The following is a 26,553-nucleotide window of genomic DNA, read 5'->3' on the forward strand; positions in this document are numbered from 1 at the left end:
GACCATTCACATCCTCCTCTCACCAGCTTGGCAATATTGTCATGTGATCTGCAACATGTCCTCCAACATGTTATTTTCTCTGACCATGCAGTTTGAAGGGTAATGTGGTATCTCATTGTCTTGATGCAAACAGGGGAGCAAGGATATATTTGTACAGCTCCCTCTGTGGCTTCTGGTGAACACAAGTTGCTTCACAGTCTTTTAATGCTCTTTATAAAATGTCACAGCCGCACATACAGCAATGAGCTAATGCTTGGTGGCTCTTTGGTTGTGTTGGCTCAGTGCTCTCAGGCTTATGTATTCTGCCTAATGGACGAGGGGAGAAGAGAGGATGTCCTGGGTGAGTGGTATCTTTGATTACGCTGGCTGCTTTAACTGAGGCAGTGAGAGGTATAGATAGAGTGCACAGAGGGGAGACTGGTTTCTGTGATTTGCTGAGGCTGTGTCGACAACTCTCTGCAGTTTCCGGCAGCAGTTTGTGCAGAGCAGTTGCCATACCAAGCTGTTATGCATCCAGTAGGAGGTTGTGGTTCTGATTTAGGTTCTGTTGAAACATATTAAAATGATTTGTTTGCCTTTACAACCAACACAACTTAAGGATGTACTATGGTCAGCTCTGGTGCATTGATAAAAGTTGGTAAGGATCAACGGTGACATGTCAAATTTCTTTACCCTAATCAGGAAGTAGAGGTGCTTTCTTGGCTGTGACATCTACATACTTTTACTAGGACAGGCTATTGGTGATGTTGACTCCTGGGAAGCCTGCTCCCCTGACTTTGTTGTTTAGGAGGTACAGGGGAGCGGGCTTCCCAGGGAGTAAACATCACTGATAGGGGTCCTAGTCAAAGTCTTAATCCATCAACCTGCCCAATACTGCTAACGGATTGTCTGTCTGAGGGAGCAGGGAGACGCTTGTATGACAACCAGCACCTCCAGCGGGCATTACTTCCTCTGTACTGTACAGCACTGCACAGGCCTGTCAGTCAGGATTGTTGTGTTCAAGTCTCAGCACTGGAGCAGAATTTTGTGACTGGGAATCTGTGGCTGAAAGTATTGGATGTAAAGAAAGAACAAATCAGCATACCAAAGCCAGCATTGGGAGCGAGCAATTAGAACATAGAGGAGTGTTCTCTTCTCTTGGCCATTTCCACCCTTGGGAAACAAAAAGGCACCAGCTGTTCACCCTGTAGCAACATAGGCAAAATGCTGGAGGGGAATAAATAGGCAACGTTTTGGGCTGAGGTCCGTTTTTCAGGACTGGAAAAGAAGGGAGAAGATGCCAGAATAAAGAAGGTAGGGAACGGGAAAGGAGCACAAGCTAGAAGGTGATAGGTGAAGCCCAGTGGGTGGGGGAGGGAGGAAATGAAATCAGAAGCTATGAGGTGATAGGTAGAAAAGATAACGGACTGAAGAACAAGGAATCTAATAGGAGAGGAGAGTGGACCATGGGAGAAATAGGAGGAGATGCACGGGGGGGGGGAGGCTGTGATGGACAGGTGAGGAAATAAGTAGAGAGGCCAGAGTGGGGGATTGAAAAAAATGGAAGGGGAAAAGTTATCAGAAGTTGGAGAAATCGATGTTCATGCCATTAAGTTGAAGGCTACCCGGACAGAATATGAGGTGTTGTTCCTCCAACCTTATCATCTTAAACTTCTCTATCAAGTCACCTCATCTTCCTTCACTTCTAAGAAAATAACCCCCAGCTTGCCCAACCTTTCTTCATAAGACACGTTCCCTAATGCATGCGGCATCCTGCTCAATGTCCACAGCACCCATAAAGTTTCCACAACCTTCCTATAATGAGGCGACCATAACTGAACATAATACTCCAAGTGTAGTCTAACCAGAGTTTTACAGATTGTAACATTACCTCGTGCCTCTTGACTTCAATCTCCCAAACCATACATCTTTTTAATCACCCAATCAACTTGCACTTCACACTTTTCTGGGTTGAACTCCATCTGTCACTTCTCAGCCATTTTTTATTACACCAACCTTCGTGCCATCTGCAAACTTAATGTCCACTCCTTCCACTTCTTCATCCAAGTCATGTATAAAAATCACAAAGATCAGGTGTCCCAGAACAGATCCCTGTGGAACACCACTGGTCACTGACCTCCCTGCAGACTATGTTCCATCTATTACCGTCCTCTGCCTTCTATAGGCAAGCCAATTCTGAAATCCTATACCTCCTGACTTTGTGAATGAGGCGACTTTGGGGAACTTAGTTGAGCACCTTAGTAAAATCCGTATCCTGTACAGCACATCCACTGCTCTACCTTTTTCGATTTGTTTTGTCACATCCTTGAAGAATTCATTCAGGCTCATGAGGCATGACCTGTCCTTCACAAAGGAATTAGACTGTGCTCCTCCAAATGCTTGTAAATCCTGACTCTAAGAATCCTTTCCAGTAGTTTACCATCACTGATGTACGACTCACTGGTCTATCCCTATTACCTTTCTCGATCAAAGGAATAACATTTGCCATGCTCTAATTTCCTGGTACTACTCCTGTAGCCAGTGAGGATTCAGAAGTCATCGCCAAAGGCGCAGCAATCTCTCGCCTCGCTTCCCATTGTAACCTGAGGTATATCCTGTCTGGTCTCAGGGACTTACTTATCCTGATGATTTTCAAAATTTCCACCACATGCTCTTTCTCTAGCATATCAGCCCGCTTTACTCTGTCTTCACAAACATCAAGGTCCCTCTCACTACTGAACACTAGAGCAAAGTATTTGTTGAAGACATCTCCTACCTCCTCTGACTCCAATCCCATTTCCTTTTTATCCATGTTTAGTCCTACCCTCACTTTAGTTATCCTACTGTTCTTTGTTTATATGTAGAATACCTTTGGGGTTTTCCTTCATCCTACTTGCCAAGCCCTTCTGACGTACATTTTTAGTTCTCCAGCTCTTTCCTGGGTACCCTGTAACTCTTTAGAGCCCTGTCTGATCCTTGCTCCGCAAACCTCAAGAATGCTTCTTTCTTCCCTTTGACTAGATGTTCCACATCTCTTGTCAATCATGGTTCATTCACCTCACCATCCTCTCCCTACCTCCATGGCACAAACCTATCCAGAAGCCCATGCAAGTACTCTCTAAACAATTGACACATTTTTGGTCGTGTGTTTCCCTGAGTACACCTGATCCCAATTTACACTCTCTAGCTCCTGTCGAATTGCATCATAATTTTTCCTCCCCCAGTTAAGTACCCTCCCATACCATCTGCTCCTGTCCCTTTAAAAGGCAATGGTAAAGTTCTGGGAGCTGTGGTTGCTGTCTCCAAAATGCTCACCCACAGAGATCCGTAACCTGACCAACTTTGTGGCCTGCCTTGATTTCATGGAAGAGGCAGATGAGCAGCGATGTTAACATAGAACATGCAACAGTAGCACACACTAGGAGCTCAGTGGCGCACAACAGTATATAAATATACTTCACGATCAGCTTAGTCCTTCCTCCTAGGCAGCTCAAAGCCCTCCATATTTTACATCCATGTGCCTACTATGAATTTTCAAATATCTCTATTGTATCAGCATCTACCACTACCCTAGGCAGAGCATTCCAGGCACTGACCAACTCTGTTATTTCTCATATTATTTCCTGATGCCAATATTCACCAGCCTGGTTAGTCCAAGAAATTGGTTGGTCAGGGGGATGAGTTTTATGTATCCATGAAAGTGTGCTGTAATGCTGCATTTGAGGTCCTTTGACCTAAATCCTCTCTTTGGTAGATCTGCTCTTTTCACTTCTCTTCCACTCTTTAGCAAGACCTCCAAACTTTTCCCTTTGGGCATTGGCCTTTGAAACCAAACATTGGATGTGCTTTCACTGGCTTTTCATTCAGTGCCGACTAGTTTATAACTTAGTGTGTGAGAAATTATTTTAAGCTGTTTCTCTGGTTCATGAAATGTGTCATCTTCAACACCAGGCAAATCCAGAGGCTTTCTAAATATCTCCAGCTGACCGAGCCAAAAGTAAACCTTTCCAGTTCTCACAGCGTATTATCCAAGGGGATGGATGAAACGCTTGGCCCTGGTTCAGCTTTGTAACTTGGACTAGAAGGGGGTGGTTTGCACCCAATGATGGCCCTATCCCAAGCCCAAACATCAGCTACACTGGGGTTTGGGAGCAGTTGACATCAGAATTGTTTCGAGTAGTTGGAAAGTTGTTGCTGGTTTGTGTGCTTGCTCAATGCACTGTGTTGTACGTCTGCCCTCGTGACAGTGCAGAGAGGAGTGAGGCACAAAAAAAAACCACTCATACCCGATGGATTGAAGTCCCAGAGCTGTTCTTCAATCCCAGACAAATCCACTGTATCATTGACACATTCACATTTTAATGCTGTTGGCTTCCATGAAATAAGCGTTCTTTGTGGGATGGAATTTTTTTATGAGTATCCCTCCAAACCTGCACTAAGTGAACTTCACACTCAGAGGGAATGTTGAATTGGAACTTGGGTTCCAAATTGCTAAAAGAGATGAGGTATTTAGAGTTGGAATACTCTTTCAAATATTGGAAGTATTACAATATTCCAAATATTGGAAGTCTGCGGAATCCTCCTTAGCAGAATATAGCTGGAGAAGCAGCCTGTGCAGAGAATAATCCCGGGGGGCGGGGGGGGGGGGAGAGAGAACACTAATGAACCATGGGGAAGAAAATTGACATTGACACCATCAGCTAAGCTAACACATGGTGTTTTCTGTGAAAATTATAAAGTTCCACAATGCCATTTTTTTTTCTCCCAAACTAAAGGACTGGATCATTGCACCCGAAGGCTATGCAGCCTATTACTGTGATGGAGAATGCTCATTTCCGCTCAATGCACACATGAACGCCACGAACCACGCCATTGTTCAGACACTGGTGAGTAACATACTGAGGAAACCTTAACTTTCATTTTGACTTTCTTTTAAATTTGGATCCAGGGCACCTTGTTTTATTTTGGAGTTAATTCAGCCTTGAAGTGGTGCTTGCTGAATCTGGTTTAAACCCATTATTAAATGGAGCATTAGTGAGGCAGGGGTTGGCTAACATTTTGAATACCATTGTGAATTTCATGTTACATCAGATTTAGTTTCAGTCAAATGTACCAAGGCAATGGGCATTCGGGTACTAATCTGTTATATATTGATAATTCTTTATACTTTATTGTCGCCAAACAATTGATACTAGAACGTACAATCATCACAGCGATATTTGATTCTGTGCTCCCGGCTCCCTAGATTACAAATTGATAGTAAATATTAAAAATTTAAATTATAAATCATAAATAGAAAATAGAAAAATGAAAAGTAAGGTAGTGCAAAAAAACCCAGAGACAGGTCCGGGTATTTGGAGGGTACGGCCCAGATCCGGGTACGTTTTTCCTTAGGAGCTGATTTCCAGCCTGTTATGCAGGAGTTGGGATTAATGTCAACGCTATACCTTTGAAGAAATGAGGTTAGTGGGGCTGTGATGAGTCCACTTCTATTGGTCCTCTGTCCTCCTGTGTCCAGTATTCAACTATAGCTGCAGATTGGAGCCATCGTTTCATATTTCTACCCACTCCTTGCAACGGAACGAGTTCAGTACTGGGAATTACATTCCCTGGTTGCCATCTTCCACCTCACATTGACATCCATGCATGAAACTTCAGGTGTTTCCAAAGGAGGGAAGGCCATCTGATGTTGACCAAAGACATGTCATTAAGTCTAAAGTCACACAGCTCTTCTCACCTGCAGAGGAATTTGCAGTGAAAGTCAACAGGTCCAATTGTTGTGGTCCATGCGTGTACTAACAATGTGGGAAGAACAAGTTAAGAGGTTCTCCTGAGGGAATGTGAGCAGCTAGGGACTCAATTAAAATGCAGAACTGAAAAGGTAATAACCTCTGGATTGTTTACCTGAACCACGTGCAAATTGGCATGTGCAGATCAGAGAACAAATGTGTGGTTCTAAGATTGGTGTGGGGGAAGTGGGTTTGAACTCGCAGGACATTGGCACCAGTACTGGGGAACAAAAGCTGTTCCAATGGGATGGGCTCCACTTGAACCCAGGGTCCTGTGAGTAAGGCTTTAAACTAAATAGTGGGGTGGGGGGGGGCACAGTGTTCAACAGCTTGAGAAGTATGGATAATGTAAGGGGAAAGAGAGTGCAGGATAAGTTACTGGAGTCTCCAGAACAAATAATAAACCAAAAAGTTTAAAAAGGGATCATTTAACTTCAGGTAACCTGGAGACAAAATTGAAAAGGGTGGGGAATACAGGATTGAAGATGTTATATTTGAATGCATGCAGTATACAAAATAAGGTAAATGATCTTGTAACCCACATCAAAGTTGCTGGTGAACGCAGCAGGCCAGGCAGCATCTCTAGGATGAGGTACAGTCGACGTTTCAGACCGAGACCCTTCGTCAGGACTGAAACGTCGACTGTACCTCATCCTAGAGATGTTGCCTGGCCTGCTGCGTTCACCAGCAAATTTGATGTGTGTTGCTTGAATTTCCAGCATCTGCAGAGTTCCTGTTGTTTAAATGATCTTGTAGCACAGTTGGAGATTACAGGTATAAAATTCTGGAGCCGTGGCAGAAAGATTGCAACTGGGAGCTTAACATCCAAGAACACACAACATCTAAGACAGGCAGATAAGCAGAGGGGCTGGGATGGCTTTGTTGGTTAAAAAAAAATTAAATCAAATCCTTAGAAAGAAGTGACCTAGGATCAGAAGATGTAGGATCCTAGTGGGTATTAAGAAACTGTAAAGTTAAAAAGACCCTGATGGGAGTTATATGCAGGCGTCTGAACAGTATCCGGGGAGTGGGGTACAAATTACAACAACAGAAAATTCATGTAAAAAAGGAAAAGTTATGGTGGTCATGGGGGATTTCAAACTACAGGTCAATAGGGAAAAACAGGTTGGAACTGGATCCCAAGAGGAGGAATTTGTAGAATGCCTATGAGGTGGCTTTTTACAGTAGCTTGTGGATGAACCCGCTAGGGAAAGGCAATCCTGGATTGAGTGTTGTGTAATTAACCCAATTTGATTAGGGAGCTCAAGATGAAGGAGCTCTTCAGAGGCCGTGATCATAATATGATAGAATTCTCTCTGCAGTTTGACAGGAAGAAGCTAAAATCAGATCTTTCAAAATCACAGTGGACTAAACGTAACCACAGAGGCATGAGAAATTTGCTGGCCAAAGTTGATTGGAAGGGGACACTAGCAGGGATCGGAGTACAGCAACAACGGATGGTATATCTGGGAGTAACTTGAAAGCTGCAGGATTGGTTCTTTCCAGACAAGAAGCATTCTAAAAGGACAATGAGGCAACTGTAGCTGACAAGGGAAGTCAAAGACAGTATAAAAGCTAAAGAGAGGGCATAAAATAAAGCAAAAATAGAGGGAATCTATATAATTAGGAAGCTTTTAAAAGCTAACAAAAGAAAGTCAAGAGTGGACATTGGACTGCTGAAAAATGATGCTGCAGAGGTAGTAATGGGGGACAAACCTAATGGATATTTTGTGTCAGTCTTCACTGTGGAAGACTCCAGCAGCATGCAGACATTTGAGTGCCAAGAGGCAGGAATGAGTAGTCACTATTACTAAGGATAAGGTGCTTAAGAAGCTGAAAGGTCTTCAGATTAAGTCACCTGGACCAGATGGACTATACCTCTGGGTTGTGAAAGTAGTAGCTGAAAAGATTGTGGAGGTATTAGTAATAATCTTTCAAGAATCACTAGATTCTGGAGTGGTTCCAGAGGACTAGGAAATCGCAGATCATTCAATAATTTATGAGGGGAGGCAGAAAACAGGAAATTATAGGCCTGACTTCACTTAAGGAGATATTAGAGTCCATTAAGGATGAGGTTTGGGATTACGTGGAGGCACGTGATAAAATAGGATGAAATCAGCATAGTTTCCTTTAGGGGAAGTTTTGCCTGACAAATCTGTAGCGGTTCTTGATGAAATAACAGGCAGGATAGACTGTGGAGATATTGTTGTGTACTTGGATTTTTAAAAAGCCTTTGACAAGGTACCACACAAAGGTTGTGAGGAAAGCTTGACACAGGCCTTCATAGGTCAAAGTACTGAGTGCAGCAGTTGTTGGTATTGGGTACAGTTCTGGTCACCTACCTACAGGGAAGATGTAAATAAGATTGAAATATCTTGGAGAAAATTTACAAGTATGTTGCCAGGACTGGAGGACCCAAGTTATAACGAAAGATTGAATAGGTTAGAACTGAGGTTGGGTGAGACTCCAACTAGAGGTCATGGGTTATGGGGTGAAAGGAGAAATGTTTAAGGAAAACATGAGGAGGAAACTTCTTCACTCAGAGGGTGGTGAGAGTGTGGAACAAGCTGCCAGCACAAGTGGTGGATCCGATTTTGATTTCAACGTTTAAGACAGGGGTCCCCAACCTTTTCTGCACCGCGGACCGGTTTAATATTGGCAATATTCTTGCGGACCGGGGGTGGGTGGGGGGTATCCAAGTAGGGTTAAACTCACCTCAACATGTCTTTTACAGTTAGGGTTGCCAACTTTCTCACTCCCAAATAAAGGACAAAAGTAGCAGTCAAATCCCGGGACACTTTACCCCAGGAAAGACTACCATGACCATGAAGCCTCGTGGGGGCACCTGTGTGCGCATGCGTGCCGTGCGCATGTCATGTGCGCATGCGCGTACGTGTTGATTTTCCCACAAATCGGTTTTGCCTTCATCTTCCTGACTATACTGTACATACATTATTTCTACTTTATATAGGCTGTGTATAGTGACATAGTGTATAGTGTATACTCTCGCGACAGTGAGAGTAGGAATGCGATGAGGTGGAGGATAAATACGTGGCTGAGGGATTGGAGCGGGGGCAGGGATTCAAGTTTTTGGGTCATTGGGACCTCTTTTGGCGCAGGCGTGACCTGTACAAAAAGGACGGGTTACACTTGAATCCTAGGGGGACCAATATCCTGGCAGGGAGATTAGCGGGGGCTACTGAGGTGACTTTAAACTAGAATGGTTGGGGGGTGGGAATCAAATTAAAGAGGCTAGGCGTGAGGAGGTTAGTTCACAACAGGGGGATGGGAACCAGTGCAGAGAGACAGAGGGGTGTAAAGTGAGGGTAGAAGCAAAAAGTACAAAGGAGAAAAGTAAAAGTGGCAGGCCGACAAATCCAGGGCAAGCATTAAAAAGGGCCACTTTTCAACATAATTGTATAAGGGCTAAGAGAGTTGTAAAAGAGCGCCTGAAGGCTTTATGTGTCAATGCAAGGAGCATTCGTAATAAGGTGGATGAATTGAAAGTGCAGATTGTTATTAATGATTATGATATAGTTGGGATCACAGAGACATGGCTCCAGGGTGACCAGGGATGGGAGCTCAACGTTCAGGGATATTCAATATTCAGGAGGGATAGACATGAAGGAAGGGGAGGTGGGGTGGCGTTGCTGGTTAAAGAAGAGATTAACGCAATAGAAAGGAAGGACATAAGCCGGGAAGATGTGGAATCGATATGGGTAGAGCTGCGTAACACTAAGGGGCAGAAGACGCTGGTGGGAGTTGTGTACAGGCCACCTAACAGTAGTAGTGAGGTCGGAGATGGTATTAAACAGGAAATTAGAAATGTGTGCAATAAAGGAACAGCAGTTATAATGGGTGACTTCAATCTACATGTAGATTGGGTGAACCAAATTGGTAAAGGTGCTGAAGAAGAGGATTTCTTGGAATGTATGCGGGATGGTTTTTTGAACCAACATGTCGAGGAACCAACTAGAGAGCAGGCTATTCTGGACTGGGTTTTGAGCAATGAGGAAGGGTTAATTAGCGATCTTGTCGTGAGAGGCCCCTTGGGTAAGAGTGACCATAATATGGTGGAATTCTTCATTAAGATGGAGAGTGACATAGTTAATTCAGAAACAAAGGTTCTGAACTTAAAGAGGGGTAACTTTGAAGGTATGAGATGTGAATTAGCTAAGATAGACTGGCAAATGACACTTAAAGGATTGACGGTGGATATGCAATGGCAAGCATTTAAAGGTTGCATGGATGAACTACAACAATTGTTCGTCCCAGTTTGGCAAAAAAATAAATCAAGGAAGGTAGTGCACCCGTGGCTGACAAGAGAAATTAGGGATAGTATCAATTCCAGAGAAGAAGCATACAAATTAGCCAGAGAAAGTGGCTCACCTGAGGACTGGGAAAAATTCAGAGTTCAGCAGAGGAGGACAAAGGGCTTAATTAGGAAGGGGAAAAAAGATTATGAGAGAAAACTGGCAGGGAACATAAAAACGGACTGTAAAAGCTTTTATAGATATGTAAAAAGGAGAAGACTGGTAGAGACAAATGTAGGTCCCCTGCAGACAGAAACAGGTGAATTGATTATGGGGAGCAAGGACATGGCAGACCAATTGAATAATTACTTTGGTTCTGTCTTCACTAAGGAGGACATAAATAATCTTCCGGAAATAGTAGGGGACAGAGGGTCCAGTGAGATGGAGGAACTGAGTGAAATACATGTTAGTAGGGAAGTGGTGTTAGGTAAATTGAAGGGATTGAAGGCAGATAAATCCCCAGGGCCAGATGGTCTGCATCCTAGAGTGCTTAAGGAAGTAGCCCAAGAAATAGTGGATGCATAAGTGATAATTTTTCAAAACTCTTTAGATTCTGGATTAGTTCCTGAGGATTGGAGGGTGGCTAATGTAACTCCACTTTTTAAAAAAGGAGGGAGAGAGAAACCGGGGAATTATAGACCGGTTAGCCTAACGTCGGTGGTGGGGAAACTGCTGGAGTCAGTTATCAAGGATGTGATAACAGCACATTTGGAAAGCGGTGAAATGATCGGACAAAGTCAGCATGGATTTGTGAAAGGAAAATCATGTCTGACGAATCTCATAGAATTTTTTGAGGATGTAACTAGTAGAGTGGATAGGGGAGAACCAGTGGATGTGGTATATTTGGATTTTCAAAAGGTTTTTGACAAGGTCCCACACAGGAGATTAGTGTGCAAACTTAAAGCACACGGTATTGGGGGTAAGGTATTGGTGTGGGTGGAGAATTGGTTAGCAGACAGGAAGCAAAGAGTGGGAATAAACGGGACCTTTTCAGAATGGCAGGTGGTGACTAGTGGGGTACCGCAAGACTCAGTGCTGGGACCCCAGTTGTTTACAATATATATTAATGACTTGGATGAGGGAATTAAATGCAGCATCTCCAAGTTTGCGGATGACACGAAGCTGGGTGGCAGTGTTAGCTGTGAGGAAGATGCTAAGAGGATGCAGGGTGACTTGGATAGGTTGGGTGAGTGGGCAAATTCATGGCAGATGCAATTTAATGTGGATAAATGTGAAGTTATCCACTTTGGTGGCAAAAATAGGAAAACAGATTATTATCTGAATGGTGGCCGATTAGGAAAAGGGGAGGTACAACGAGACCTGGGTGTCATTATACACCAGTCATTGAAAGTGGGCATGCAGGTACAGCAGGTGGTGAAAAAGGCGAATGGTATGCTGGCATTTATAGTGAGAGGATTCGAGTACAGGAGCAGGGAGGTACTACTGCAGTTGTACAAGGCCTTGGTGAGACCACACCTGGAGTATTGTGTGCAGTTTTGGTCCCCTAATCTGAGGAAAGACATCCTTGCCATAGAGGGAGTACAAAGAAGGTTCACCAGATTGATTCCTGGGATGGCAGGACTTTCATATGAAGAAAGACTGGATGAACTGGGCTTGTACTCGTTGGAATTTAGAAGATTGAGGGGGGATCTGATTGAAACATATACGATCCTAAAGGGATTGGACAGGCTAGATGCAGGAAGATTGTTCCCGATGTTGGGGAAGTCCAGAACAAGGGGCCACAGTTTGAGGATAGAGGGGAAGCCTTTTAGGACCGAGATTAGGAAAAACTTCTTCACACAGAGAGTGGTGAATCTGTGGAATTCTCTGCCACAGGAAACAGTTGAGGCCAGTTCATTGGCTATATTTAAGAGGAAGTTAGATATGGCCCTTATGGCTACGGGGTTCAGGGGGTATGGAGGGAAGGCTGGGGCGGGGTTCTGAGTTGGAGGATCAGCCATGATCATAATAAATGGTGGTGCAGGCTCGAAGGGCCGAATGGCCTACTCCTGCACCTATTTTCTATGTTTCTATTTATCATATCATTCCTGCTTTTACTATATGTTAGTGTTATTTATTTTCAGTTTTATGTGCTACCTGGTATGATTTGGTAGGTTATTTTTTGGGTCTGGGAACGCTCAAAAATTTTCCCATATAAATTAATGGTAATTGCTTCTTCGCTTTACGCCATTTCGGCACGAAAGGTTTCATAGGAACGCTCTACCTTAGCGGGGGAAATATGGGACAAACCAAGTTAGCCCAATTATATACGGGATGTCCCGGCTAATACGGGACAGTTGGCAACCCTATGTTCAAGTTCAACAGTGCGTGACAGGGAATGAGGAAAGGTGCAGCTGACTCGTATCGTTCCTTGCGGCCCAGTAGCATATGCTTTGCGGCCCGGTGGTTGGGGACCGCTGGTTTAAGAGAAGTTTGGATAAGTATCTAGATGGGAGGGCAGGAGGATGATGGGGTTAGGCAGTTTAAATAGTTTGGCATGGACTAGATGGGCCAACAGGCTTGCTTCTGTGCTATAGCGTTCTGTGACTCTATAGGAAAGATACCAGCATATTAAGGAAATTGGGTGACTAGCAGATGGCAAAGAGCGTGCATAAAGGGGGCTGCTGGTGACTACTGCTGCTCCAAGGTATCAGCGTTGAACCACTGTTTTTCACATAGTATATTAATAATTTGGTTAAAGATTGGATGGCTTTATGGCCAAGATTGCAGATACAAAGATAGGTGAGGGGCAAGTAGTGTGGAGGAAGGAAGGAGTCAGCAGAAGGACTTGAGACAGGTTAGGAGAATGGGAAAGAAGTGACAGATGGAATATAGTGTCGGGAAGTGTACGGTCATGCACTTTGGTAGAAGGAACAAAGGTTTAGACTGTTTTCTAAATGAGGAGCAAATTCAGAAATTGGAAGCGCAAACAGATTTGGGAGTCCTAGACAAGAAAATCTGCAGATGTCGGAAATCCAAGCAACATCTACAAAATGCAGATGGAACTCAGCAGGCCAAGCACTCACAGAAAAGTTGCTGGTGAACGCAGCAGGCCAAGCAGCATCTCTAGGAAGAGGCCAAGCACTGTTTATGGAAAAGAGTAAACAGTCGACATTTCAGGCCAAAATACTTCATCAGGACCGGAAAATATGCGTTGCTTGGGAGTTCTAGTGTAAAATTCCTTAAAGCGTAACTTGCAGGTTGAATCAGCAGTAAGGAAAGCAAATGCAATGTACCATTCATTTTGAGGACTAGAATACAAAAGCAAGGCATGCTGAGATTTTATAAAGCCACATATGGAGTATTGAGCCATATATCTGAGAAAGGATATGCTGGCTTTAGAGAGGGTCCAGAGGAGGTTTCGGAGAATGATCCTGGGAATGGAAGTGTTAATGTATGAGCAGTGTTTGATGGCTTTGGGCTTGTACTTACTGGAGTTTAGAAAAATGAGAGGGATCTCAGTGAAACACCTTGTAGATGCGGAGAGAAATTTTTCAAATGCTTGAGAGGGTCTAGACTCAGAGGACACACCCTCAGAATTGAAGGACGCTCTTTTAGGACAGAGAATAGGGGGAATTTCTTTATCTAGAGGGTGCTGAATCTGTGGAAATGGGTATATTTAAAGCAGGGATGATAGGTACTTGATTAGTAAGGGTGTCAAAGGTTATGAGGAGAAGGCCGGGGAATGAGGTTGAGAGATAAAACAAATCAGCCATGAGCAAATGACAAAGCAGAGTTTGGGCCAAATGCCCCAAGTCTAATCCTCTGTCTCACTGTCTGTTCTTAAGGAATCTAGCTATTTGACCCACCTCATCTACAATTAGTGGAAACCTGCCTGTGTTAATCCCATCTTCCAGCCCATAACCTTCGATGCCTTATCCAAGTGCTTATGTAGACGCTCCTAAGAGATAACAGTGTCTCTGCTTCCACCGCTCTCTCGGGCCCTGTACTCATTCCTCAGAACGAAAAAGGCTCCCTTCGGATCACCTCCAAATCTCTTACCCCCTTACTCCAAATCTGTCCAAGTTATAGCTAACTCTGATGTGGGCAAAGGTTTCCTGCAGCCTACCTTATCTATACTCCTCAATTTTATATACCTCAATCCTGTCCTCCTTGTAACCTCAAAACCAAAATGCTCCATCCTGGACAGTGTTCCCCACGCTCTCTGCCACTATCACATGCAAGTGTGGTGACCAGAAATGTAAACTGTACGTCAGCTGAGATCTGATCAATATTCTGTAAAGCCGAAGGATAACTTCCCCGTTCTTGTATTCGGTGCCCTGACTAAAGAAAGCCAGTATCCCGTATGCCTTCTGAAACACGTTGTTATGCCCTTTAACACTCCAAATTTGTATACCAAGGTCTCTCTGCTCCGCAATTCTCCCTGGTACCCTAACATTTATGGGGTATGTCCTAGCCTTATTGCTAAAGTACACCGCCTCACCATTTTGCACCCCATTTCACCATCACATTGATATCTCTTTGTAGCATAAGACTGCCTTCCACATTGTCAACAACTCCACCTGTCTGTCATCTGCGACTTCACTGATCATTCATGCATGTTATAACAGCCGAGGTCCCAGCGGACAACCAGAAGTCACAGGCACCTAATCACAAAAACATCCCTCTACCATCACCCTCTGGATCCTGTTAGCAAGACGATTTTGGATTCAGTTTACCAAATTGCCTCTCATGGGCTCTAACCAACATGTAGGACCTTTAGTAAGACATCTACTGCCCATCCTCCTCAATGTGCTTTCTCACCTCTTCAAAATATTTGATCGGATAATGGCCAGACAAGATATGCCATTGAAAGCATGCAAGATTGAAGAAAAACACCCCTTTCCCTAAATCTGGGCACATTTGTAGTCTTCTGTTCTCTATCAAATTCTAAATTCATTGTGTCAGAACCAGCCTTTTCTGCTACCTGTGGTTTTACCTCAGTTTTTCCTTGTCTATTAATATACTCTGTGAACGTTTGTATTGTCAGCCTTGTCTGGCAGAAGCACAATTACCTCAACAACCCATTTGTCTCACCATATTACAGAAAATCCTTTTGTCCTTTTCATCCCTTCAGCTGCCTTCTCAGCAACTTAAGACATCCTCCCCCACCCCCAACGTCTTTCCCTGTTCTGATGGTAGCCCACTGACCTGAATGTTAACTTTAACTCTCTCTCCCCGTCTCCGCAGATGCTGCCTGGCCTGCTGGGTACTTACAGGAATTTCATTTTATTTTTGTTAGCCACACAGAATACTTGTTGAGTGCTCCCCAGATATCTGCACCGAAACAAACTTGCTAATGAATAGGAAGCAATTAAAGATAGGAATAGCAACCAAGCCACAGCTGAGAAACTAGAGTCAAAATTACCATGGCAGCTTCCCCTACGGGATTGCATACCACAAACAGAAAGCTGGCATTGCAATGACTGTCCGATTACTACTTAGCTCCACTTCTAGTAACCTCTAACCATTGAAGGGTGGGAAGAACTGACTGCCAGGTGTGGGTTTTAAATAGAGGGAGGTGGTAGGATTACGTGGCAACTTCATTTAATCTTGAATAAACCCCCCCCCCCCCCCAGTCTGTACTCAGCAGTTATAGTCTACCAATAGCTGTTGTTTAAAGAATTCCTATTGGGAGAAATTTGACTTTTAATTAAACAGCTGCTAAGAACATCTACACCATCTGTTTGTACCTCTGCATGTTCAATTCCAGCCAGTGGAATCAGTACTTATATATAGGCTAATGTTTGGAGCACTATGAAAATGGGTTTGCAGAGAGTGATTAAGTCATAGACACAGATTCCATTTCACTAGAAATGTTTCAGGAGTGGAATATGCAGTGCGCGAGGAAAGGATAAAGCTTCTGCTATATTGTGTTAACTCCAGTGTTGCATTAAATGCTAATTTTTTTGCTAATGGGCCTGTTTCAAATTTCCTTGTATAGGTCCATCTTATGAACCCGGACTACATACCCAAGCCCTGCTGTGCTCCCACTAAGCTGAATGCAATCTCTGTGCTCTTCTTTGACGACAGCTCAAACGTTATATTAAAAAAGTACAGGAACATGGTGGTCAGAGCATGCGGCTGTCATTAAAGGGGCGTGTGTGGAATCTCATCTTCAGGTGTACTGAAACTACTGGAGGAGCCAAATCCTCAGCATATGGCAATCATTAAAAAACCCTTTAAGCAATACCTCTGTAAATAATGTTTACAATTTAAAAAAAAAAGAAATAATCTACTTAAAGGCAGTTGTAATATATTTTGTACATAGTTTTCATAAATGTAATTTATTTGTTTTTGGGTTTGTCTGGTAACTAGGAGCGGTAATGACATTGCTTACAGTTAATGGCTTTTAAGGGTGGATGAAGCAGTGTGTGTGTGTGTGTGTATGTGTGTGAGATAAGGGACCAATGATGTAAACCACAATGAACATTATGAAAAAATTAAGGCCACTTATCACAACCCTGGTTTGGACAGAAACTGCACATTACTTTTATAAAACACACTCTGGACAATCATTTACATTTTTTTTATTAGAAAATGCCAAGTAATGTAAACTTTTGATGTAACATCTCACATTTTGTTTTTTGTTTCATGATTTTATTGTACAAAAAAATTTAAGTGCTGACCACACTCAACTTTTACTGCTATCCACCTCTCACCTGGAGACATACAATTCATTCTCCTAACACACATGCTAACAATAAAGGATGTTAAAATTAAGTGGTTTTCCTGTGTAGTTTGCTCACTCATTTGCAGCAGTATGTATGAATAGTGAGCAATTCTACATCTTGGGTCTGGTGTTGCTCAATGTAACTCAATGCTTAAAGTGTATCTGACTACAACAGCCACTACCATGGACTGTACCGTTTGCTGTTTTGGGAAGAGATTTAAGATCTTTAAAAAAAAAACACACACTGGCATAAGATGAAATGCACTGCAGTTCTTTTAGCCACCATCTCCGATTCACTTTAAAGAACAGCCTCAAGTTAATTAATCTTAATAAACTGCAAGGTTGTTCAATGCATAATGACATCTTAAAAAGGGGGTGCAAGTGTTACATGGTAACTACTGCATTGTCTGTTTTAACCCCCCCCCCCATCCACAATGTATTGTTGAAGTGGTCAAAAAGTGACTTGAATCTCAGTTTCAACAAGTGATTTGATTATGTTAAGCAACCACATTTTAATAAAACTCTACAAATCCAACAGTCACTCACTACACAGACTGCCAGCTCCTCCTTCCAATATCGCACACAGATGAATGTGGCTTGAAGATACGCTGAGGTATTCTGTTTTATGCCCATAGTACTGCATTTACTAATCAGGTACAGATGATTGTCTGTTAACTACTTATAAACCACATTCACATAAAGTGTTATGCTGGCAGGCACAAGAAGTAAAATCTTTCCTTTCTAGACACACACACGCATTTCCACACACGTACAGAAGGCACCACTCTGATTAAAAAGCACAGACAATTTAACCAATCCCAAGGCTGGAGGTTGCTGAAGGAACATACCTTGACTGAGGAGTAAGTATACAACACAATTACAAGTTTGGACACAATTGTATATCAATAACAAGAGGTGGCAGCTGTGCACCTTACAGTTCGTCTCTGGCTTGCTGGAGGATGAACCTGTGGAGCGTGTCCAGGTCCCTGGCTCCATTGTGCTCATTTAGCTTCTGACCTCCACGGAAAAGCAGCAGTGTTGGATAACCACGAACCTGCAAGCAAATTCACCGATCAATAATTCAAAATTTGTGGGTGCTACGATAGCATAACACTTTTAAACCTCGGGGTGGCTAAAGCTGGGAGTTCAATCCCACCGCTCTCTGTAAGGAGTTTGTACATTCTCCCCACGACTCTGTGGGTTTCCACCAGGTGCTCTGGTTTATATCTTCTCCACCCCAACCCCCGCCCCAGTCCAAAGACATACCAGTTGGAAAGTTATGAATTGTCCCTTGATTAGGCTAGGATTAAATATGTGCATTGCTGGGTGGCACTGCTGTTAGGCCTGTCCAATGCTGTATCTCTAAATAATTTTTAAAAAATAAATAAAACCCCGTTAAAAATACTTAGATTTTCTCTCACGTTGTGCAGGGACCGTAAATAGTTTTGTTGCATAAATCAGAGTCATACAGCATAGAAATAAAACTCTTCAGCCTAGCTCATCTATGCCATCTGAGGTGCCCACTTAAATACCTGCATTTACCATTTACCCGCATTTCACTGTTACCATCCACAAATGTCTTTTACATGTTATTGTGCCTCTACCTTTCCTTCGGCAGCTTTCCCCAAAAACAGACTACTGTGTGTAAAACACTGGAGTAAACCCTTGTATTTCCCCTCCTATGCCACATCCAGGACATAGTGTTGGAAGGGCATTTGAAGTAGTATTTCAGTATTTGGTAGTGTGTGACGGACCAGCCAACATCCTGACCTTTGCTCATACAGTGGTGAAAATCTCATCTCACTCCCAATGGAGATGTTTGAAGTTATAAGAAACTTTGAAAGCTTGGCTAACTAGGTTATAGGAACTTAAGTTACCAAACACGCCAGAGACTTTAGCCCTAACTTACTAAAAAGGCATGATTTTATGCCAATGTTACAGCTTTAATTATTTGGTTCTAATCCCCAAACTGCAGAAATAATGTGCTGTTGACCCATGCCTATCACTTAGCATTTTAGGCCCTTTAAACCTTATGCCATATTAAATGCAAGCATAAAACCTTCAAGTCTTGTGCAAAATGCCAGCTCTGCCATCATGTAATGTTTCCTTACCATACGGATCAAGGCCATTTGGCCCATTGAGTCCATCCCAAGACCACTGGTCTCATTTCCCCATTTATCAACTTGTAACCAAATTCTGCAAATGCTGAACATCACCACTGGCCCCCAAATGTAAACATTTGTGATCTTATGCAGTCTATTAACACATGCAACTTGGAACTATAATTCACTCTTATCTGTGCACAAGGCTCTGAAGCTAGTAAATGATTACACTTCCAAATATTTACAGGAAATAAATGTAAAACATTTGAGGCACCGAGGATGTTGGCTAATGATAATCTATCTTCCCAACTAAAATGCAGTTACTATGGTAACTACCAAAATGCAGCAAATATCACCATAGTAACCAGTCCTCAAAAAAATTATCACCTGACAAACACAATACAGCTCATCATTCCTTGGAACAAGACTAGTTAGTTATGACTGGCACCCACTGTGTTCTGTTACACTAGGTTTAGCTGATTTTAAAATCAAATTAAGAGCTCAAAATGCCAGAAGGAACATTTTACCCAGCCCAGCAACAGAAATAAACCAACATGCAGCTTACAAGTCCAGGAACCCGGACATCATCAGGGATCCAGGGTCTCCCTTTGGTCACCTGAGGTCAAGCCTGTATGGGCACGGTCAAACCCTCAGGCTTTGATTGGTGCCTCTGTATCCAATGAGCCTGCAGCATCCAAGGTCACAGGGTTGGCCATCCAGGAAAGGACCCTGATACTCTACTTGGTGCCAGCTCTCAGTGGACAGGGCTAGCAAGGTGCAATATTGTGTCCGTGGACGGCTTTTACTGAGGGAGCAGACCATCTTGCTTTATAGCATCCCAAAGAAAGCGAAAGAATTAACCTTAACTGGCCTATATCTCACTGACTTCACAATTAACGCCAGAAATTCATCTATATTCATGAAATACTGAAGAAACAGGCCCTTCAGCCCATTAAGTCTGACTATCAAGCTCCAATTTACATCCAGCATCGGACCCCCCAGATTCTAACACTCACCCACACAATTCAGCCAATTAACCTACCTACGCGACCAGAGCACCCCGAGGATCCATGCGGAGTCAAAAGGCGTGCATGCAAAATACACAGGACCGGAGGTTTGGATTAAACTGGGCTCACTCGAGCTGCGATCCAGTGGCTCTGATGCTGCATCATTGTGCTGAAAGAGTGATCCACTTCTTTCAAATGTGTCTAATTAATGTTACTTGTAAACCTACCGAATACTGATTACAGAGAGCGCGTTGGGCTGTGCAGTCCACTTCAGCAATCTTGATGTCACTTATTCCAGGAAACTCTTGTTTGGCAAGTTCCTCCCAGGTTGGTGCTAGACTCTTACAATGGCCACACCTGTGGACGGAGACAGTTTGAACACAGAACGTATTGCATATCGAACACAAGCACCCGTCCTTCAGCCATAACGTCTGCATTAACCATAATGCCAATCACGGTGTCTCTGACATCTCAAAGGACTGCAGTTGCTGGAGTAACAAACAAACCTGCAGGAGGAATTCATGGGTCGAAATACATCTTTGGGACAAAAGGAAATGTTAATGTTTCGGGTTGAAACTGAATCAGGACAAATCTATTCCTGATGCAGGGTTTCGACCCAAAACGCTGGCAATTCTTTTCTCCTCACAGATGTTTGTTGTTGTACAGAAATACCTGACCGGGGAGGGGCGGGGGGGACCCATCTCTGATCTAAATAAGGGTCTAATGAAGAAACCTACAGTGTGAGACTGTCTGAATTTTACCTCCTTGAAGAAAACCTCACATGGCAGAAGAAGAAATTACAAAATTTAACGAAAATATTTCAAGGGGGCCTGACATTGTAAATACCATGAGATTGCTTCCTTTCTGGGGGGGGGGGGGGGGGGCAACTAAAACCAGGGAGATTTGTCTCAGGATGGGAAAAGAAAGATGTCTAAAAACATTGGGAATCTAGGATTCTCTTCTCGAGAGGACTGTGGAGGTTGAGAATGTTAACATATTCAATAGCAAGACAGAGGAAGTCAGGAAACCTAGCTGAGTGGTGCTGCCACAAGTTGAAAACTCAGTCAGCTCTATCATGGGCACTAGCCTCCACAGCATCCAGGGCATCTTCAAGGAGCAGTGCCTCTGAAAGGTGATGTCCATCATTAAGGATGCCCATCACCCAGGGCATGTCCTCTTCCCTTGATGGGAGGTACAGGAGCCTGAAGGCACACACATAGATTCAGGAACAGCTTCTTTCCTTCTGCCTTTCTGAATGGACATTGAACCCATGAACACTACCTCAATACTTCCCCCCCCCCCCCCATTTTGCTCTATTTATTTAATTTAACTTCTTATGCATAGTTTTTATTGTTACGTACTGCAATGTACTGGTCCCACATAACAAAATTTCATGACACATGCCAGTGATATTTCACTCTCGATCAACGTCAGTAATACTGATTGCTGACTTCAGGAAGGGGTAAAGAGGGGAACACATCCCAGTCTACATTGGGAGAGAGTCAACAGCTTAAAATTCCTAGATATTAACCTAACAAATGATCTTTTCTAGGCCCAACACACTTATATAACTACAAAAAAAGGCATGTCAGCATCCTTACTTTCTTTTTAGGAAGATCCACTAGTCATTGAACACTCCGAACAAAATTCTACAAAGTGCTGTTGAATGTATCCTGATTGACTGAATTGTGTCCGGGTAATAAATACACAGGAACTTAAGAACCTGCACAGAGTAGTGAACTCAAGACCAATATACCACAGGCACGCACTACCGATTCTACGGGAGGCATTGCTTCCTGTAAGAAGGCAACATCCATCAAAGACCCCTGCTAAGCAGGCCTTGCCATCTTCTTGAAGTTACCACCAGGCAGAGGGTACAGAAGCATGAAGTCCCTCATGACCAGTTTCAAGAACAGCTGCTTTCTTTCAACCATCTAGTTCTTGAACCAATTGCCACAATCTTAATTACTAACCACTTTGTTCTAATTCATTCTATTTTGTCAACTGAGTTAACAACACATCATGAATCTGGAGTTCATTTCTAAGGAAGATGTGCATTGTATCTGAGACCAGAAGGCACATCTACCTTCGTCATTCACTGCTACAATCTTTTAACCCAACGTCAGCAGAATGGCACACATTTTTTAAACAGAGGTGCAGAATTAGTGGAGGATTGCCAAACATATCAAGCAGAGAACACTCATCCCTAAAAGAGGCCTTTCTTCCAGCTAAGTTTGGGTTGTCTCCAGCACAGCAGTACAGCTGACGTGGTCTGGTCCGTAATCTTTCACTGTAACGCTGCAGGTAAACAAATGACTTACCAGGGGGCATAAAACTTCACAAAGGTCACCCCTGTGGCTATCATCTCTTCAAAATTGCTTTCAGTCAGGATAAGAACTTTGTTCTGCAGAAAGAAGAGGTAAGAGTTGTCAGGTAAAAGGTAACAGACGGAGAGGAGTCTTCAGTCTCTTTACTCAGCCCTACTCTTACATTTTACGCCCTCGGCAACACAATATGGACCTTGCTGGAAGACACATTGGTCCCAAACCTCTGCAGGTCTTTCACAGTGGGAGCAGGGGATTAATCACACAGAGACACTGCCCTTGGTGAGATTAGGAAGGGTGTGAAGTAGCTCTAAAACCTACACTTGCACAAGGCAGTGGACAGGCAAAAGTACTCTTCACATCAAAACCCTGCCTGGTCAGGCTGTTTGTGGGAACTACACTGCAGAAGTGTTAGGAGAAATAGAACACACAGTTTTTCCAGCCAGCATTGAAAATCTCTTGTTCAGTGAATAACAATGATCCACTAAATTAGGCCATTGTCAAGGTCTTCTAGTCACTGGATGCAGCACCCTGGCCTATGCCAAATAAAAGGATTAAGACGACTCTCCCATTTTTAAAAAGCAAGTGCTTCTACTGAGTTTATTTATTAATTAATGTGGTGAAGGCCTCACCACCCAGCAAGCCATCTCTTTAACCCTAGCCTAATCACTGGACAATTTACAATGACCAATTAACCTACGAACCAGTATCTCTTTGGAATGTGGGAGAAAACCAGAGCACCCAGAAGAAACCCACATGCTCATGGGACAAACTTCTTACAGATGGTGTCAGAATTGAATTCCCAACTCCAACACCCCCACCTGTAATACTGTTGCGCTAGCCACAACTCTCAACGTAAATCTACAGGAGATTTTTAAAAAATACAACCAATGGACTCCTTAAAACCTCGTCCACTCAAACTTCACTCATCTTTCTTTGCTGCCTGTCACTGGTTTACTCAAGATAAACTCAGACCAATATTAAAAGCCATGACAGAAATTCTTACTGAATATGCAAATGAGGGAGGAAAATTTCGACAATCTCATCAAATGAAAGATTGAGTTTACAGTACTTTTTGTTAGTCTTTCATAGAAAATGGGCATCGCTGACAAAACCAGCAATGACCCATCCTTAAATGTCTCTGAAATTGCCCCATGGGACAATTAGGAGCCAGCCACGTTAATGTGAGACTATGGTCAATCACTGAAGGTGAGAGGTTGCAAATTTCCTCCCTGAAGGTTATCAGGAATCAGTAGGGTTTTTGCAAGCTTCCATGGTTATCATTTTTCCCATTAATATTTTATGCACAAAATTTACTTCAAAATTTTTAATTAAATTGAATTTGAACCGCAGCAAAACAGAACTTCACTCCACATCTCTACATTATTTGCCCAGTGAGAAAGCCAGGATGCTACCAGCACAATAGCAGTACGCTACATGCTTCCTATGAATAAAAGAAAATCCAGGATTTTTCTTGAAGATTCTCAACTGGTCAATTTCCCGTCATGTTCCAATTCTAATTTTTACAATAAAGGTGTATGTAGTTGGCTTTTGTAATTCCATTTATGAGTTTTAAGCAGCAAGATACAACCTTTCTCTTTCCAGGAACCAACATAAATTACCTTCAGAAAGGGGAGCATCTTAAAACAGCTCAGATGCATTAATGGTTAAAAAGAAAGCACAGGCTAGAACATTAGCTAGCTTGGTGAAATAGTGAGGTGACCAAGCCAAAGTGAATAAAGAATCAGAACAAAGACAGATTAAAACTACATCGGTCATGCAAGCTTCCCTCCCCAACAAAAATGCCTTGTCTGAAATACCAGATTCTCCTCTCCTTCCTCCTCATCCTCGTGCTCCTCCTCCGCTTCCTCCTCAGGCTCATCTTCTTCCCCTTCCTCAAGTTCAAACTCTTCCTTGTCTTCACTACTGTCTTCATCTTCAGAGAATTGAGCAGCCTTCAACTGGGAATCCACATATTCCTTTAGAGAGTCCAGATCTCGCTTTCCCTTGTATTGATCGACCTAAGGAAGAGATTTGAAACCGTTGGAAAATAGGCCTCTCAATTTGAGTGCAAGGTTACATTCTAGTGGTTCAAAAAGGGAAATGTTCCCAGAAACTGTGATCTCCCAGCACAACCAAATCGATAGTCATCTAAATCATGGAATTCGGATGTCCTTGCTTTAAGAAACGCTGAAATGTAGAAGGGTGACCTTATACTGATTTACAACAACATGTGGGGCATCGGTAAGGTGAATAGTCATTGTCGTTTTCCCAGGCTACGGATATCTAAAGCCAGCGGGCTTAGGTTTAAGGGGAGAGGGTAAAGATTTGAAAGGAACCCGAGGGGTAGCACTTTCATACACAGGGTACTGGGTATATGGAACGAGCAGCCGGAGGAAGTTGTAGAGGTGAGTACAATTACGCTTGTGAGGCACTTGGACAATTACCTAGATAGGAAAGGTTTAGAGGGACATTGGCTAAACACAGGCCATCTCAGGTAGGCAACTGGTCAGCCTGGCCAGTATATTATAACCATGACTGACCCAGCAGTGCAACTTACTCCATTTAAAATCCAACTTGAGCACTATTACGTACTGGACTGAGATCAGCGATAGCATGACAAATGGGTCAAGGCTGTGAAGGAGTTCTCTACACAAATTTGGTTAAATTCTGTGGGAGGGGGTGGGAAGTAACTGCAAAAAAAAAGGGTGGGCAGTAGATGATGACGGAGACCACCCAGAGTAGAGTACTCAGATCAATTTTGCTTTGCTGTCAATGAACCCAAATCTCCCTCACTTAACGGCAACATTGGGACAGAGGACCTGGGAATTACAGCTCTATTGAGGGCTGCTAACATAAAACTTATTCCATTTATTTTTTAAATTACATTACTAAACATACTATAAAGAATTCCTGGGGTGACACTTTGAATCATGCCAAAAGGTAACAATCCTTAAACTCTTGAAGGTGACAAGTCGTGACCTTTTGGCCTGATTTGTAACCATTTGGGGGATCAGTAACTAACGGCCGGTGACATTACACGCATGGAATGCCACGCCACGTCACGTCAGGAAGTTGTGAAGAGAACGACACTGGTGTCCAAGCCGTAGCTTCCTGCAGCAGCAACACAAACAGTAGGGTGGTATGGGAGAAAATATCAAGGCCTTACATTGTAATGGGCATTGAGGGGCTAAAGATTTGTTTTAAAATATGAATTCGAAGTTTACAATCTGTAGCTAAAGTACTCTATAGGACTGAAATGCGCCTCGCAACTGAGACACGGAAATAACTGTATCTGTACTTCTCTGTTCTGAGAATGTTACATGTCTGCAGCTGAGCAAGCTAGCCTGATATATATTTTTTGAGAACTAACACTTAATTAAAATGTGCAGCTGCTCGAGGACATATTTTTGCTACTTCGCTATTTGGTAGCGTTGCTGAAGTTCCACTAAAATACTAAGAAACTGTTTGCTAAGCTTTGCCTTGAAGTCGCCATGCAGGATGCAATGGACTAATTATACATGGTTCTCTAATTTCGCTAGACAAAGGACTAAATAAAGGATCACCTGGTGAGGCAATGTCTTGAAGCAGGTTCTTAGACAATGATTAGTTAATGATCAATTACCTTATACATACCTTATGTTACTGTTGCTGGGCAAATCAGAAAGAAAGCCTACCCAGCAACAGGTGACGTTCTAAACATTGTTCTCTGTAAATGCTAGGCAAAGGTTCAAATAAGGAATTATGTGGTCATACAATGTCCTGAGGCACGTGACCTTTACTTCTGTAAAAATCCAACCCAAGTATCTCCTGTCACATACCATTCATGTATAAATATGACTCAGTTTTCTTATTTGACAGAGTCCCGGACCCCGCTTTTAGGAGCTTGGGCTCTCCGTGATATCATGAAAATAAAGACTTTCTGAAGCAGCTCTCTTCGGGTCCGAGAGTACTCTTTTCCGCGACAGGTGGTAAAGGCAGCAAATGGCATACTTGTTTTCCGTAGATGGAACATTGAGTACAAGTGTCAGGAAGTCATGCTGCAGCTGTAAAGAGCCTTAGTTAGGTCACATTCGGGGTATCAGGCTCAATTCTGGTCACCCTATTACAGGAGGGTGTGGAGGATATGGAGAAGGAGCCAATAGAAGGTCACCAAAATCTCCTCAGATTAACGAATATTAGCTATAAAGGAAATGCCGGACAGACTTAGGTTGCTTTCTCTGGCACACCAAAGGCCCAGAGGAGACCTGTTGGAAGTTAATAAAATTTTGAGATGCACAGTTTTAAGGCAGGAGGGGAAAAGCTTAAGGGAGATGTGTGCAGGCCAAGTGTGTGAGTGTGTGTGTGTGTGTGTGTGTGTTTTTTA

General features: G+C 43.1%; 2 protein-coding genes across 4 annotated transcripts in view; one reads left to right on the forward strand and one right to left on the reverse strand.

The window, feature by feature from the left end:
* The window catches only part of bmp6 (bone morphogenetic protein 6), a 168,251-nt gene extending 151,803 nt beyond the window's left edge, over positions 1-16,448 (forward strand). The window contains exons 6-7 of the mRNA XM_063055600.1: positions 4,755-4,865; positions 16,026-16,448. Of these exons, the coding sequence (XP_062911670.1) occupies positions 4,755-4,865; positions 16,026-16,175 (261 nt within the window). The 3' untranslated portion in view covers positions 16,176-16,448. The remainder of the gene's footprint in view (positions 1-4,754; positions 4,866-16,025) is intronic.
* Positions 16,449-16,595: 147 nt separating this feature from the next.
* txndc5 (thioredoxin domain containing 5) overlaps positions 16,596-26,553 on the reverse strand; it is a 31,605-nt gene continuing 21,647 nt past the window's right edge. For all 3 annotated transcript variants that reach the window (XM_063055623.1, XM_063055614.1, XM_063055633.1), the window contains 4 exons: positions 24,008-24,208; positions 22,185-22,267; positions 20,091-20,220; positions 16,596-17,808 (listed from right to left, as the gene is read on the reverse strand). In XM_063055623.1, coding sequence (XP_062911693.1) covers positions 17,686-17,808; positions 20,091-20,220; positions 22,185-22,267; positions 24,008-24,208 — 537 coding nt within the window. In that variant the 3' untranslated portion in view covers positions 16,596-17,685. The remainder of the gene's footprint in view (positions 17,809-20,090; positions 20,221-22,184; positions 22,268-24,007; positions 24,209-26,553) is intronic.

This window comes from Mobula hypostoma, chromosome 1 (assembly GCF_963921235.1).
Source record: "Mobula hypostoma chromosome 1, sMobHyp1.1, whole genome shotgun sequence".
In the NCBI taxonomy this organism is placed as follows: domain Eukaryota; kingdom Metazoa; phylum Chordata; class Chondrichthyes; order Myliobatiformes; family Myliobatidae; genus Mobula; species Mobula hypostoma.